The sequence below is a fragment of the Microtus ochrogaster genome (genome assembly GCF_000317375.1).
Source record: "Microtus ochrogaster isolate Prairie Vole_2 chromosome 14 unlocalized genomic scaffold, MicOch1.0 chr14_random_1, whole genome shotgun sequence".
Classification (NCBI taxonomy): Eukaryota; Metazoa; Chordata; class Mammalia; order Rodentia; family Cricetidae; genus Microtus; species Microtus ochrogaster.
The window spans coordinates 6,416,339-6,433,361 of NW_004949096.1; the positions used below are offsets into that span (position 1 = coordinate 6,416,339).

Here is a 17,023-nt window from a genome sequence, read left to right on the forward strand (position 1 = left end):
TTTAGAGCCTGTCCTGGAACTAGCTCTTGTAGACCAGGCTGGTCTCAAACTCACAGAGATCCGCCTGTCTCTGCCTCCCAACTGCTGGGATTAAAGGCATGCGCCACCACTGCCCAGCCTTTGGATTCTGTTAGCCTGTGTCTTTTTATAGGTGAGTTTAGTCCATTTATATTAAGGGATATTAATGACCAATGATTGCTATCTCCTGTTAATTTAGTTTTTGTTGTTGGTGATGTTAATTTGTGTTTTTTCCTTCTTTGGGATTTGCTGCTGTGAGATTATCGATTGTCTTTGTTTTTGTTGATGTAGCCAACTTCCTTGAGTTGGAGTTTTCCTTCTAGTACTTTGTGTAGGCCTGGGTTTGTGGCTAGGTATTGGTTAAATCTGGTTTTGTAATGAAATATCTTGTTTTGTCCTATGGTAATTGAAAGTTTTGCTGGGTATAATAGTCTGGGCTGGCATCCTTGGTCTCTTAATGTCTGCATAATGCTTGACCACGACATTCTGGCTTTCATTGTCTCCATTGAGAAGTCAAGTGTAATTCTGATAGATCTGCCTTTATATGTTACTTGGCCTTTGCAGCTCTTAATATTCTTCTCTATGTTTAGTGTTTTGATTATTATGTGTTGAGGGAATTTTTTTTTGATCCAGTCTATTTAGTGTTCTGTGAGTTTTTTGTATCTTCATAGGCATATCTTTCTTTAGGTTGGGAAAGTTTTCTTCTGTGATTTTGTTAAATATATTTTTGTGCTTTTGAGTTTAACTTCTTTCTCCTTCATCTATACCTATCATTCTTAGGTTTGGCATTTTCATGGTGTCCCATATTTCCTGGATATTTTGTGTTAAGCTTTTGTTAAATTTAATGTTTTCTTTGACTGATGAGTCTATTTCCTCTATTGTATTTTTTAGCGCTTCAGATTTTTCTCTTCCATTTCTTATATTCTGCTGTTTATGTTTGCATTTGTAGTTCCTGATCATTTTCTCATGACTTCTATTTCTATAATTCCCTCGGCTTTCAGTTTACAAGTCTTGAATAGTTTCTTTCATATGTTTAATTGCTTTTTCTTGGTTTTCTTTAAGGGATTTGGTGATGTCTTCCAATTTTTTGTCTTTTTCTCCATTTCTTTGAGGGAATTTCTCATTTCCCCTTTAAGAGTCTCAAACATTCTCCTGAAGTTATTTTTTTAGATCATTTTCTTCTGCTTCATCTGTATTTGGTTGTTCAAGTCTTGCTGTTGTAGGGTCTCTAGATTTTACTGGTGTCATGTTGTTCTTTGTGCTGTTGCATGTGTTCTTACCTTGTCTACTCATCTTTTCCTCTAATTGGTATGGTTGTGGCTGTCTGTGACTCTGGTGATTAATCTTCTAGGTGTCAGTGGATCCAAGGCGCAGATGGTGTTCCTCATGGTACAATCAATGCCTTGGTTCTAGTTACCCCTTTGGTCACTCTGTTCCTGGAGGTCGCTCAGCATTCCCAGGATTTGCTCTCGCTCTGTGGAGTTTGCTGTCTCAGGCCTGTTTCTGTAAATGTCCCTGGTCTGTATCTGCTCTTTCAGAGGTTCCTAGCTTGGGGTTGCTCCTGCAAAGGTCTCTGGCTCTGATCTTCACCCTCAGGGGTCCCAGACTCATGCCCGGACCCACAGAGGTTCTGGCTCAGGCCTACCCTCTCAGATCTCCGACTCATGCCCGGACCCACAGAGGTTCTGGCTCAGGCCTACTCCCTCAGAGGTCCGACTCATGCCCGGACCCACAGAGGTCCTGGCTCAGGTCTACTCCCTCGAAGGTCCCAGATTTATGCCCAGACCTGCAGCAGTCTCTGCCTCTGGCCCAGTCACTCATCATTTATTCCTGTGGAGGTCCTCAGGTCTGCTCTAGCCCAGGTCACTGGCTCAGTCCTGCCTCTGCAAATGTCCCTCGTCTCAATTCGCTACCACTCCATGGAGCTTGCCATATCAGGCCTGCTCTGGCCTAGGTCTCTGGCTCAATCTAGACAGGGAGTCTTAACAGAAATAGGAGGTGAAAAGGAAACATGGGCCCACAACAAACTTAGGAGTTTATTGAGGTGGGGAGTACAGGCGTGGTGAGGTCAATTTGCAGAGAGAACATGAGAGATCATGAGCGATATTTCAGTGTGATAAGATAAATCTTTTATCTATTTATTTGATTTATAATTGTTAAGGAATAATCTTATTTGCTAGCAAATATATTAACGTCTTAAATGTAGTGTCTACCTTATACACGGTCTCAGCATCTCTAGAAGCTCTCAGTATCGGTCCTTTTGTTTGTCTCTTTGATTTGCTTTTCATTTTGGAGACATTGTCTGATTCTGTAGCCCAGGGTAGCCTTAGACTTGAAATCATACTGCTTCCACCACACAAGTGCTGGGATTTCAGATGTGTGCCACCACACCCAACTCTTCATCAACCTTTGTACCTAGTTTTCAAGTATTAAAACAATTCTAATCAATTAGTTTTGCTAACGTAGAAAATTCTGATCTTAATCAACTATTGAATTTGATCAAAAAGGTAATAGGAAGAGAGAATATGCAGAGCTTTCATAAATGTGAGCATTGCTTATGGGGGCACTTGTGGACAGAGAAAATAGAGCACATTGATAGTAAGCTAAATGTCTGAGGAAAATAAACAGGACACAATGTTTTCTTTAGGATTAGCACTTAATAATAGAGTTAGGCAGTAAAAAAAATTAAGATTTTTTTTAAATAGAAAGACTAACAACTGCAGTATTTTATTCCTTATGACTAAAGAGAAACACTTAACTTCACTTCCATTAAAAAAAATAATAAATTGCACGGCCCCATGCTATTTGGCTGAAGTTTAGCCGTTGAGATTACATCGCATAGTGATAGGGTCCCATCTTAGTTCCTGTGAGTGCAGTCTGACTACTCACGCAGCAGAGTCACCCAGTGATGCCTTTCCTAGATGGTATTACATTGTAAGTGATGTGCTAGTCTGTAACGAAATTGATTGCTATAAAAGTTTAGAATTATAAAGAGAATTGATTATAACTCTTTTTTCCCCCCTGGTCTAGGGACATTCTGTTTCTCAAAGCTCCCTAGTTGGGTGTGGTACTGCTTCATACTTACAATTCCTACATACTTCAGTATTGTGAGAATATTTAGGTAGATGGGGCAGTGGTGGCTCACACCTTTAATCCCAGCACTCAGAGGCAGAGACAGGAGGATCTGTAAATTTGAGGTTAGCCTGGTCTACAGAGTGAGTTCCAGATAGCCACAGCTACATAGAGAAACACAAGAAAGAGTTGTTATTTACAGACTGGCTTATGATACAGTGAAAAGAGATACTAATAATAACATAATTAAATGGCTATCGGTCTTGCCTGTGTTTATTTATGTATTTGTTGAACCACTCTAACAGTGGCAGCATTTGTTCTGAAGTGCTAGCAGCTCTCTGCTAGAGCACCAGCCTGTTAGATCATGTTGGATAAAGCGTTGTTGGATCATCAGACTAAGCAGTATAATAGTTTTTGCTACTCCTTTGGGGGATGAAATATGGTAGCAAGGATATGAATTTATGCGATTCAGAAACCCCCTTGTATCTGTCCATTAATTTGAAATTAATTAATTTAGTGACAAGTGTGTACGGTCCTGACAGTTTTGAAGAAGAGATGGCTTAGGCATAGGTACTTAGGCATAGTGTGTGAAAGAAGCACATTGCTTTACTAGGCTTTTATGAAGATCGTGAGCCTCAGCCTGTCTTTCCAGACCTTGTCATAGCAGAGAAACGGAGAGGAAATAATGCCACAGTGGAAACTTGAGATGGAAATGAGAAGTTGCAGGAAGAACAAATGATTCTGCTTTGAAGCACATTTTAATAAACACAGAGTAATTTGACATCAGTATTTGTGACAAAGTACTACAAGAAACAGATAGGAAGTACCCGTCTTTACTAATAGATTATTTTGTTAATTTTAAGTAGAAACAGACCTAATCTGAATCAGAATTTAAACTTGTTATACATTTAAAGTAATTTTATAAGTTTTGCAAAACAATTTTCCCCCTGTTGGATGACTGTTCTGTTTCCCAGGTATTCCTGCAGCGCATGGTAAACCCACCAGTTACTCCATAAGGGTAGACAATACAGTTCCACTTGTAACTCAGGCCCCTGCTGTACAGCCACTGCAGATCCGACCTGGAGTTCTTTCACAGGTTGGTCACAGTTTACTTTTCCTTTACATATGTACTCTCCTTTTTTAACTTAAATACAAGTCATATGTCAGCTTGTACTTCTGGGAAGTAGTGAGAGTCAGTCTGTTTTGCATTCCATGGATTTTAGCTTTTGTAATTACTAGTTGTTGCCTTAACTGTTGTGAATTTGGGACGTGTTATTTGTACCTATTTTATTGGGCTGTGTTTTGATGCAGCAGACGTGGTCTGGCAGAACACAGCAGATGCTGATACCTGCCTGGCAGCAGGTAACACCCATGGCTCCTGCCGCTGCAACACTAACTTCGGAAGGCATGGCTGGTTCACAGAGGCTTGGAGACTGGGGGTAAGTCCAAAACAGAACCTCTCTGTGAATTAGATGCATAACTAATCACAGTGAAAGGAATTCACTTTTCTGAACTTGCTCCATAGGAAAATGATTCCACATAGCAGTCATTACAACTCGGTGATGCCACAGCCTCTTCTGACCAATCAGATAACATTATCAGCCCCTCAGCCTATCAGCGTGGGCATTGCACATGTTGTCTGGCCTCAGCCTGCCACTACCAAGAAAACTAAGCTGTGCCAGAACAGGTTGGTGTTAGTGGACTGTGGTTTTCCTCTGCGTTATTAAATTAAGCTTTCAAATTTGCATGAGCTCTAAAGGGTCACTGTTTATTCAAAAATGACCTCTTTTGTAGCTTTTATACAAACACTAAGCCGGCTCCCTTCTTAATTTCTCAGAGGTATTTTGGTAAAACTAATGGAATGGGAGCCAGGAAGAGAGGAAATAAATGCTTTCAGTTGGTAAGATTGTCTTTATTGCCCTTCGATTGTTATCTACCTGTACTATAGCAACTGTAGACATTCGGCTATCACACATACAGAAGAGTATGTAAATGTAAACCACAGCAGTATTTTAGAGATCATTTATTATAATTCACAAAACTCTTGTGTATCAGTGTGTTACATCCATGAACTTGTGAAAGTTTGAATTATTTGGTTTTACAAAATGTCTTTGAGAAATATCATTTCTCAATTTTGATCATAAAAATTACAAATTGTTTCTTTGGTTGCAGGAGTAATTCATTGCAGAATACCAATATCCCACATTCAACATTTATTTCCCCAAAGATAATCAGTGGGAAAGATGTTGAGGAAGTAAGTTGTGTAGAAACACAAGACAATCATACCTCAGAAGGAGAGGCACGAAACAGCCAGGAAGCATCTGTCAGACAGGACTCTGCGGTTTCAGATAAACAGCGGCAAACCATCATCATTGCCGACTCCCCAAGTCCTGCCGTGAGTGTGATCACCATTAGCAGTGACACTGATGACGAAGAGACCTCACCCAGACATTCACTCCGAGAGTAAGTGCCAGATGCACAGATCAGCTTTGGGGCACACTCTCTGTCAGTGACCCTGGGAGTAAATATGACTGTAGCCCTTCATCTGAATGTATAAGCGATACATTTGGGTTCGTGTAGCTCATTCTGAACTGTTTCCTGCTTTTTGGTACTGTAAAGTCTGGCTGGCATGAGACTGTTCTCACTCTTGACCCGTGTCTCCTCTTCCCTCCTCCTAGGTGTAAAGGTAGTCTAGATTGTGAAGCTTGCCAAAGCACTTTGAATATTGACCGGATGTGTTCACTCAGCAGTCCTGATAGCACTCTGAGCACCAGCTCCTCTGGGCAGTCCAGCCCATCCCCTTGCAAGAGACCGAACAGGTAAAGGAATTTTAAGAGTAGCTTGTTGTAAATGTTGAGCCTTTCTGTCGTGTGTAAGTGTCTGCCGCTTACTACAGTGATTGCTGTTTTGCACACAGCTTTTGAACTACATAAGTTTTGTAAGCTTGTAGTTTTAGTAACCAGTTTTTTCCCCAATAAAATACCTCCAGTTTCTGGTGGTGCATGCCTTTAATCCCAGAATTTGGGAGACAGAGGCAGGGATCTCAGTGAGATCAAGGCCTTCCAGGGTTACATAGTGAGACCCTATCTCAAACAAACAAACAAACAAACAAACCTACCTAACCTTTAATTTAAAATTAAAGTGCTAATACATTTTTGTATGATGAAGTACTGAGTGATCCTCTTACAGAGCAGCCACTCTGATTTTTATCTCTCCTGTTGGTAGCTGACTTGTCTGCCCCCTTTGGTGTGCTAACATGTTGAGAGATAAGCCACAACAATTTTTTCTGGGAGAGGTTTTGGAGAAAGAATTTCTTTGTGTAACAGCCCTGACTATCCTAGCCACCTGGAACTTTCTCTCCGTTAAGCCACACTCACAGAGTGTGGCCTTGAACTCACAGAGATCCTCCAGCTTCTGCCTCCCAGGTGCTAGGATTAAAAGTGTGAGCCACTACACCTGGAACCTACAACAATTTTTATGAAATACATTTGATTTTATATTATAAAAATTGGTGACAATATTTGAAAAGTATTTTAAAGCTAGTGTTTTGTTGTTGTTGTTTTGTTTGTTTTTCAAGACATGGTTTCTCTGTGTAGCCCTGGCTGTCCTGGAACTTGTTTTATGAGAGTTAGTCAGAGGCTGTACTAACACACTGGGCTTTAAAGTTGTTTATTTTAGTTAGGAGCTGTGGTTGGAGTACTTACTAGTCAAAATTCTGCAGAAGGCATAGACAAGTGCATCTTCTTATAGGTTGATGTTGGTTTGCCTAAAAGTTCATACATATATAAATGTACACATAAGAGCCAGATAAAAAATATATATACACATAAAATAATCATAAACATGAACATATGCATGTAGATTCAAGAGTAAAAAGAAAGTATGCATATAAAAAGAGATGCCTCAAATTATCAAAATTGATTGATTAAATAGACAATGATATAGAAATCCCAGGGAGTGGGGTCTCGTGAGGGCTGGGGTAGTGGGAAGAGTGGGATTCAGGACTCGGGGTTTGACTAAAGGTTGGTCAGAAAGCCTTTCAGGACACCTAACCTTACAGTTGGATCTAGAATATGCAGGTCCTTATCATCCAAATTTTCTAGACGAACATTTTGTTTTGTTTCTGTTTTTTTAAGTTTATATGATGTGTTTGTATTTTCATAAACACTGTGCATGCGCCTCCGGAGACTCGAGGCCAATGCTAGGTGTCGTCTTCAGTTGCTCTCCACCATATTTGTGGATCTCTCATGGAATGTGGAACTCACCCATTTGCTAGACTAGCTGGGCAGCAAGCTGCAGAGCTCTTCTGTGTCTGCCTCCCAGTGTTAGGGCTACAGATATGCCCTGCTGCATGTACTCAGGTTTGTATGTGGGTGCTGGGATCCGAACTCAAGTTCTCATGCATGCACAGCAAGTGTTTTACCAGTTGAGTGGTCTTCTAGCATCTGGAACAGTACTTCTTATCTTGAAGAGTTGTTGACTGAGTTTTCTGTCCTTCCTGGTTCCCTCCATCATTAAGTTTCAAAGAAATCACACAGAGGTCTGCATTAGTTGTAGACTGATTGACCCATTTGCTCAGGCTTCTTATTAATTTATAACTTATATTAGCCCATTATTCTAGTATATGTTAGCCATATGGCTCGGTACCTTTTTCAGCAAGGCAGTCACATCTTGCTTCCTCTGCGGCTGCGTAAAGGACTGCGGAATTTTATGAACTATTATGATGGAGCAAATGTGAAAGAAAATAAAAATAGCTAAGTCCAAAAGGTATTTCTGAAGTGGAAGAATTTGGTTTATCTGTTTGAATAGAGTCTGGAAATGCTATGAGGGAAAAAAATTGGCCAAGGACGAAATATATGTATAAAATAGTGGAGCATCTCATTAGTGTGTTGGAGATTATTAAAAATATAAAAATGTTTTCTTGTAGTATGTCAGATGATGAACAAGAAAGTGGGTGTGAGACTGTGGATGGCTCTCCAACATCAGACTCCTCGGGGCATGACAGTCCATTTGCAGAGAGCAGCTTTGTGGAGGACACTCATCAAAGCACAGAGCTGGGGACTGGTGCTGGCACAGAAGCCAAGCCAGCTGTGGGCACTGCTGTGGAGCCCCCAGTGGGAATAGAAAGTGGACTGAATGTCGATGAGCACATGACAAACACAGGTAAACTTAGTTTTCTGATTGTCCTTAAATTTAGGAACATGGAGACCAGGATTGTTAAAAGTCACCTTGAACTCCCGTCTTGATCCTATCATATCTATTATACAAAAAACAAACACAAAACCCAACTCTTCAAATGTCATCCAGTGCTTAGAAGCCATGATCTTATCTTTACATTTTACATTAAGGTTTTTCGATCACTGTTGTATAAAATCTGTAAGCACATGTCTAAGTTTCATTGGAGAAGCAGAAATCACAGCTCTGTAATTTTGTATATGTGTTTGTTGATTATTGTTGCCAGATTCTACATGCCAGCCATTAATAAAAGGACAGCCTGCCCCCGGAAAGCTGAACCAGCCTTCTGCCTCGGGTGCTCGTCAGCAAAAGCCCACATCAGCATTCCAGCAGCCGCATTTGAACTTCAGCCAGGTGTGCTCCTCTGTGCATTTGTGAGCGTGGGATTTATGTTTAGTGGTTTTTTAATTTTTTTTTACTTTATCATTTTAGTTTTTGATTTTGTGTGTGTGTGGTACGTGGTGTTGGATGAGTATATATGGAGCAGAGATAATGGGGATAATTATGCCATGGGATTGTTTTGGAGTTTAATAAAATGGTATGCATGAATGTTAGCTTTATATATAAGTGTTATATAAATTGTAGGGACTAATTACCGACAGTAATGTTGGCTGGAAGTGGCAATGGTAACAAGTAAGAAGTAGGACAATGCTCATGTGTTTCCTTTCCTTGGTAAACTGGACTGAGAGGTCCAGTGTGAGCTGCCTGTCCCAGCCGCTTCAGCCCCCTGGTCCTCACTTTGGTCTTACAGATGTGCTCTTCAGTCGTGGTTTCTTTGTGTTCAGGTTCAGCACTTCGGAGCCGGACATCAAGAGTGGAGTGGAAACTTCGGGCATCGAAGACAGCAAGCGTATATTCCTACTAGTGTCACTAGTAATCCTTTCACTCTTTCCCACGGAAGTCCTAACCACACAGCAGTACATGCCCACCTGGCTGGAAGCTCACACCTCGGAGGACAGCCTGCTCTGCTTCCATACCCGTCCTCAGCTACCCTCAGTAGTGCTGCCCCAGTGGCCCACCTCTTAGCCTCTCCGTGTACCTCAAGACCTATGTTACAGCATCCAACTTATAATATCTCCCATCCCAGTGGCATAGTTCACCAAGTCCCAGTGGGCATAAATCCCCGTCTGTTACCATCCCCAACCATTCATCAGACTCAGTACAAACCAATCTTCCCTCCACATCCTTACATTGCAGCATCACCTGCATATACTGGATTTCCATTGAGTCCAACAAAACTCAGCCAGTATCCATATATGTGAAACTCAAAACAGTATATTGAGGAAGCTCAATGATACAAACGTTTGATTAAAAATAAAAACATGGTATTTAATAAATATTAGCCATGGCACAAGAAAATTATTTTTGAATCATGTAGACTTGGGTGCAATTTAAACAACTTTGAGCTTTAAAAAAACTCTCACTTTTAATGTGTTTTGCACATTTGGTATAACTTGTCTTTGGTCATGTATCTTCTTACGTAGTAACTCTAGACAGGTGACTTATGGGAGCGGAAGTCCAGTTTTGCTCCTGCTATTTTTTATAAAATTGCCTTCTAACTAGTGCAAGACACGTCCATATTTGGGAAGCCATTCTGTGTCTAGACTTTAGAGCAACAGATGCACATGTGTCAGAATTACAGCATCTGAGTGAATTGTACTGTCTGTGTCTTAGTGTGTACACGTTGGGGCACTTAACCTAAGCAATTGAGCTATTGTTCTCTACATTTGCATGTGTCTTTTGCATGGGCAAAACATTGCCTAGACTTGGCTCTTAATGTTGTTCTAATAATCTCAGCTGCATTGTAAACCGTTCCCACACATAGTGCCTTAAATATTTGAGGTTGTTCAAGTTATACCTATCTGTAAATGTTGAGGACTGCAGCACTTAAAATTCAGACCTACTCTTCAGTTTTCTTTCAGTAGAGTAATGTTCTTTTTGGCTTCGTGTGGTATGATTTCAGATAGTAGCTGCTTTTTCCTTAGTAAGAGGGCAGCATGTTTGCTAGAGCTGAATTCTGCTGTCTGATTTTTTTCAGAATGATCTAGCTTCAAGAAAAGCAAGCAGTTAGTAGTGCTTAAGCAAACTTGATTCAGTAACTAATGGGTAGTCGATGTCTGTCACAGCACAGCATTTTATATACTAGTAACTGACACTGCAATACAACCTACGTTTATTTTGGGAGTGTTTGCTGTATAATTGGACTTCATAAAATGTTTAGAAGTGCAGTAGGCATGACTTGAGTAGATAATGAAAGAAAATGCAAAATGCTCATTGATTCATGATGTGGTTTCATCCTAGCTTGGGCAGACCATGCAGTATTTAATACATAGTAGCAGAATATTTACTATTGAAGCTTGAAAAGATGTGAGTTCTTTGTGTGCAATTTTTCATTTATGCATGTGAGAAGGTTTTTGGTTTTGGTTATTTTAAGTATTTTTACATTGTAGTACTCGTTTTTGCTTGTTGGTGGTGTTTGCTTATTTAATACATTCCGTCAGGGACAGAAATTACATGCTTTTTCTCTTAGGAAGTGTGTATTGGGTTTTTCCCTCCCCCCTCCCCTTGGTGGTGATGGTGGTGATGTTTAAATGAAGTTGCTTTTACAGCACCAAAGACTTAATCATCCATTTCTTATATAAAAGGTAGCTACTTTTTGCATAGACCTCAAGTATATTGTAGTGTAGAGGTGGAATTTAAGGAAAGGTATTAAACCAAGGCTGTGTTTTAGCTTCCAGGCAAGTAATAAATTGTATCATTTATCTTGAATGTATCATAGATAAGCTGCTATATAACGATTGCCACTTCAGATAGCTGTGAAATTAGGTGATTAACTAGTTGTTATTTAGCCTTCTAATTTCTGTATAAGTCTAATTACACGAGATAGAAGCTGGGGTTTTGATTTTTTGACTTTGCTTTTCTGTTTGGAGTGTCATTGTAACTACTGTATTGTAAATGATGGAAACAATTGCCTATGTTATTTTGGGGTGTGTTATTTGCATCAGTATTTTATCTCTATTAATGTTTGTGCTCATCACTGCATATAAAAACTTGGATGTATCAATGTAACTTAATTTTTTTATTTTCATACTGGCATTGTAGACACTTGAGAAGGCTGTATCTTGCAGGCTTGACTTAACTTTTTTTCCTTAAAAGTCTGGAATATAAACTTACAGCATTTACTGGAATAAACAGTACAAAACATTTGAGTGTAAAACTCCAAATGTTTTGGACTGACACTATTTCTTTACTAAGCAAGTTGCATACCACAAGTACAGCTCTAGTGCAGTGCTGACTATAAGCTAATGATACATTTTTCTTTACTCCATTGACATAAGCAGTGTTTTATTTAATAATCATCTAAGACATAAACGTGCCTGAAGCTGATTTTAAAAATTACAGTATTAGATCATAAAGAAAAACCAGCAGCACATTTTTAGTCACTGAAAATGAAGGACTTGATTCCCCCACAGGTTTCAGTGTTTTTAGTAATTGACTCTATGCATTTTATACACATAGAAATGTATATAACACACATCACAAGTGGGGTAGACTGAGACTAACTGGGACTGCCTACAGATGACACATTTGTGGGCTCGTTAAGTAGCTGCTGCTCTCCTCACTTGAGCGTGGCCCAGCGAGTTCCTGCTGTCTACTCACACTTTAGAAAAGCATTAGTGCTGGTGACGGCTGTTCCAGGAACACCGAGTACAAAGATTGATTGTCACAACAGGCACAGAAGTGGCCCGTAAGCTGTGCTTACTGCCCAGAAATGATGCATTTTCTGTCTTTAAGTTCATGACTAGAGCAGCCTTGTTTAGTTCACAGCAAGTGGTAACAGTCGGCATTTTCATACCACAGTAATGCTTTTTAAAGGCATGTCTCTTAATTAACTGCAATCATGAGCTTTTTAACATGTTTCAAAATTTAAAACTTCAGAATCCCCCTGAAGTCCAATTTTAGCATAGTGGCAGAAGAATCTGGATTTTATCCTTTTAAAACTATTTTAATAGTTTTACTTTAATGTTTTCTTAAATAAAACACTGCATGATTTCCAAGTTGCATATTTGTGTGCTAATTTGCAAGTGAATTTTTAATCAATTATTTTGATATTTAGTTTTTTTTCTTCAGGGTATTAATATGTTACTCTGTTATCAAAACCTTTCATTTTAATACCTCTACTGCTAATTTTAAACTTGGCTTGTGTTCTGTAAAAGTTACATCATACACTGCAAGGTGTAGGAAGATTCATTTTAATGATACCCTTATAGATCCAATGACTTAGTTTGAACTGTTAACTGTTGAGCAGTTTTACTCTTGTGGCTTTTCTCTTTGGTTTGTTTTTGCTTTTACTTCTATGCTACACTAGTTTGCCATGTAGCAATTGCACTGTGCAATATTACAATAAGGACTGGGAAAATTTTTATGGATGTAATGTCTATTACAGTTTGCGATAGTATTTCTCTCTAGTTCTCAGTGATTTAAATGTGACCAAGCCTTCTGTACTTTGTCACAAAAAGCGGGTTTTCCAGGTGACTATTTTGGTGAGTGTCAAAATAAGAATTTATGGTGTATTACTGTTGATTCACTTTGAATTAAAATATATATATTGCAGCAAACAGCTTGCTGACTTTTTTTCCACTCCAGTATTTCCTAAGAGCAGAGATGGGAGATTTGGGCATTTCCAAATCCCTCCGCACTGACATTGCATTTGATGCACAGGGCCCCCTTGTGGTAGGAATTTTGTCAGGTGAATGAGGAGGTAGTACAACATGTTTTGTAACTTGTCCAAAGCTTGACTGCTCCTGAGTGTGAACGTGAGGCAGAGCCAGGCTGACCCCAGCTAGTCATCTTTCCACCTTTCTTTCAGACTGTAGTCTGGCACAGCATGGGAGAAATACCTGAAACCACAGCATAACCTTGACCCATGCTTCTGGAAAATTTGAGTTTCTCAAATATTTTTAGGGGCAGTGTTTCTGTTTGCTGTTCATGGATGGAGAATAGGAAAGCCACATGGATTTCTGAAAAGGAAAAATGAGACTTTGAAAAAATGTCAGTTGCCCTGAGCCAGCTTCAGTTAGTGTTCTCAAGGCCTTAACTTTGGACAGAGGTCTGTAGGCAGCTGTGTGGGAAACACTCCCTTAGAGCAGAGCAGCGGTTAGGGACTTCTGTCGCGGTGCTTAGGGTCAAATCCAGAGCTAAGCTAAAACACGCCAGGGACTATATATTTCTCCACAAGCTTTTCAGTTGGAACACAAAGCAGATGAATATTTGCTTCTTTCAACAATTTGTTGGTGAGAGTCTTCCAGATGACACATAATTACATTTAAACTCATATCTCTATAGTATTCTCTTGTCTGTATTTTTTGTTGTTGTCGATGATGATCATTTGGATAAGTTTGCCCTTTTTAGGTATTTGGAATAGTGTTGCTGTGGATGTTACTGTCCATCTTGGAGAGCACATGTGTATGCAGTGTATATGAAAGAATACCACTTCTTTGGACACTGCCACACAGTATTCCAAAGTCTCAGAATTAGTTTGCTCTTGCCGTACGTGAGCGTTCTGGTTGTCTCCTAACCTAACAGACACTTTCTTTAGTTGCTGTTGTGAGGTTGGGTTCTTAAAATAAAAACAGCAGCAACAACAAAAAACTGTCCCTAAGGTTAAAATACTGGTCCTATATTTAGATGAAATCTAGTTTGTGATTTGTGTGAAAGTCGCCTCAACTCCAGGGAATACTAAAGTGTTTTGAGCTATTTAAGTGTAGCTAGGGCTATAGACATTTTTTTTTTTTTTCCTGAAGGGCTTAAAGAAAGGATAGCAGCACATAAATGTTTTTGAGTGAACAATTTAACCAGTACCTGCTACCTTGCCTGGCACATCATAAGTCTGCTGCGAGTCATTCAAAATAGGAAATACCTGTGTTCCAAATGCTGGGTGTTTGTCACTGGACAGAGCAGAAGGCCCATTTATGGTCTTACTGCACCGTGGTGGGGAGCCAAGTCAGTGCCCAGCAAGGTGGCATTAGAGGTGCACAAGGGAAACACAACATAGAAGTTTAACTAACTGGAATATGGGCTTTTAGTGTGAACAAAACAAGAGTGGTAGCCAGTAATGACAGAGCTCAGTGCATGGGCGGGGTGCTGGAGACAGAAGATGCCACTGTGGGGCTGGGCATGCGGCCTTTTGCCAAGAAAGGGCATAGACTAATTCCAGTCACTGCGAAGCTATCAAAGGAATTTAGATGGTCAAACACAACCCAATCTGTGTTTTTTAAAGTTCAGTCTGGTTGATTCATGGAGAATAGGCTTCAGGCATGAAAACCCTCTAGGGTGGTATTGAAGTGCACGTGAGAGAGCCAGAGACATGAGTGCCAGGCTTTGATCAAGAGGTTTGTATGAGGAATAATGTGTCTCTTTCTCTTTCTAGAGACGGTCTCCTTCTCCAAGCTGACCTGGGCTCCAGCTCCCCTGCCGTGTGCCACGAGGCCATCTTCCTTCTAGTTTAACAGTCTTTGGAAGAGTGAAAGCTTTGAATTTGGATAAAACCCAACTTACCACCATTTTCTTCCTTTGTGGCTTTTGCTTTGTGTTTCCTAAGATGTTTCTTGATTGTGAAGATTTAAATTTTTTTTCTGTATTTCAGGGCTTTTAGAGTTTTATATTAGACCTCTGGGTTATGTCATGTAGGTTTTTGTGCCGTTTGTGAAGATACTCTCCTATCTCATTGACTCTGTGCTTATATATGATGAGACGCATAGTCAGAGGAAGTAAAAAGTAATATATTTTTCCATCCTAGACAATAATACCTGTTGCAATTTGCCTGAGAAGGTAAGAGAAACATACTTTAAGATTTACGGACAAGATAGTCACTATACATGTAGGCAATTTTAGGTTTTTTTTTTCCACCCTTACTGGTGTGTGTATGTGTCTGTGTCTACATGTGTTGCCTGTATGCACCTGCACACGAGAACATGTGCACAGTGCATGTACATGTCAGGACAGCGTGCTGCAGCTGGCTCCCTGTTGGTTCTGGGGACCAGACTTTGCTTACCAGGCTTACATGACTTGCTGGCCCGGTTTCTGCTGTTTTCTACTTCCGGTTTATAGCAAGGCTTTTGCATGGTTTACAAATCGCCAATATTTTAATGCCCATACTCTCAATTTAAATGATTGGTTTTGTTCTAACCATTAAAGATGGAGAATACAAAGAACTTGCTTTTTTTTCTAAAAAAGATTTACTTTTTTGGTATGTGTGTGATTGTTCTGCCTGTATGCATGTAGGCGCGCCGTATGCGTGCCTGGTGTCTGTAAAGACTAGAAGAAGGTGCTGTATCCCTGGAACTACAGATGCTGTGAGCTGCCATGTTGGTGCTGGGAAATGAACTCGGGACTCTTCCTGATGAGCCATCTCTCCAGCTCCACCTTTTGCTTTTACAAATAAATATATTTTATTAAACTTTGAGCATTTCATTAACATGCGTACTATATTTTGATTTATATTTATTTCTTGCGTGGAATGTCTGTACTGTTTAACCTTGTGCATATGAGGCATTACCACGGCCCCCCATCCCTTCTTTTACCCAGTCTTTCTCACTGACTGGGAAACTCTGAAGTGTACCATTTTTACCCTGAAGATGGTATCTTTGACATTTGCTTTATGCCTGACTGCAGTAGGCACTAAAGTATTTGCTAAGTAAATCAATAAATTTGGGGCTGCAGAGATGGCTCAGTGGTTAAGAGCGCTGGCTGCTCTTGCAGAGACTCTGGATCAGTTCCCAGCACCCACCTGGCAGTGGTTTAGTCTGAAACTCCAGTTCCAGGAGAGCTGGCTCCTTTTTCTGGCTTCCGAAGGCACTGCGTGCAGGTGGTGAATAGATGGGCATGCAGGCAAATACTCACACATAGCAAAACATTTTAAAGGGAGTGAATTTAACAGTCACCTGTTGAGTGGAATTTGGAGGCCTACATTTAATCTGTCTTGTCATTTTGGTTATTAAGTGTGACTTTGAGCAGGTCTGGGCTTCAGTTTAATCAGTTAAGTGAAGGAGCTGGGGTGTTGCAAACTCGAGCGAGCGACAGTGGCTGAGCTGACTATGACTAGATTGACGACAGATCAAAGTGTGGAGAGTGAACTCTGCAGGCCCAGGGGTCAGCAAGCACACAGCATGGCAGACCCCCGGACCATGACTTCTCCAGCTTTTCAGTAAGACAGATGTTGGCAACGAATTCAAAGCATAGTTTTTAAATGCATAGCAAAAATCAAGCAAGTTGCATCAGTCCTGACTTGGTCTGGACATTCAGTGTGATGGTTGGTCATTCTGTTCATTATAATGCTATGTTCTATACTGACCAGCAGGGGGAGGAAGAGTTCTCTAAAAGTTTATTCCATACTCTAAATACAGCAGAACTGAGGGGGAATATCTTGTATCCGTGGACATGATAGTTCAATGTGAGGGGTTTTTCAGCTGTACAAATCAAGTTTTAAAAACTGACAGTACTCCATGTATATTGAAGGAAGATGCCATGTGTTTATCCATCCCTCTGACACTATATAGACCTGCACAGAGTCAGAAATATACAGGTTATTTTGTCTTCAGCAAAGGAAATATAACCTAGGATTTGGCAGCTTTAGAAGGAGAATAGATCCATTTATGAAAACATAGATTGCCTCCTTCTACCTCACCCCCACTTTTTA

The 17,023-nt window shown here is 40.2% G+C and overlaps 1 protein-coding gene across 1 annotated transcript in view; it reads left to right on the forward strand.

Moving 5' to 3' along the window:
• The window catches only part of Hipk3 (homeodomain interacting protein kinase 3), an 88,210-nt gene extending 75,264 nt beyond the window's left edge, over positions 1 to 12,946 (forward strand). The window contains exons 8-16 of the mRNA XM_026787847.1: positions 4,058 to 4,186; positions 4,405 to 4,529; positions 4,616 to 4,777; positions 4,928 to 4,990; positions 5,263 to 5,553; positions 5,769 to 5,909; positions 8,018 to 8,253; positions 8,552 to 8,679; positions 9,111 to 12,946. Of these exons, the coding sequence (XP_026643648.1) occupies positions 4,058 to 4,186; positions 4,405 to 4,529; positions 4,616 to 4,777; positions 4,928 to 4,990; positions 5,263 to 5,553; positions 5,769 to 5,909; positions 8,018 to 8,253; positions 8,552 to 8,679; positions 9,111 to 9,587 (1,752 nt within the window). The 3' untranslated portion in view covers positions 9,588 to 12,946. The remainder of the gene's footprint in view (positions 1 to 4,057; positions 4,187 to 4,404; positions 4,530 to 4,615; positions 4,778 to 4,927; positions 4,991 to 5,262; positions 5,554 to 5,768; positions 5,910 to 8,017; positions 8,254 to 8,551; positions 8,680 to 9,110) is intronic.
• Positions 12,947 to 17,023: the final 4,077 nt, after the last annotated feature.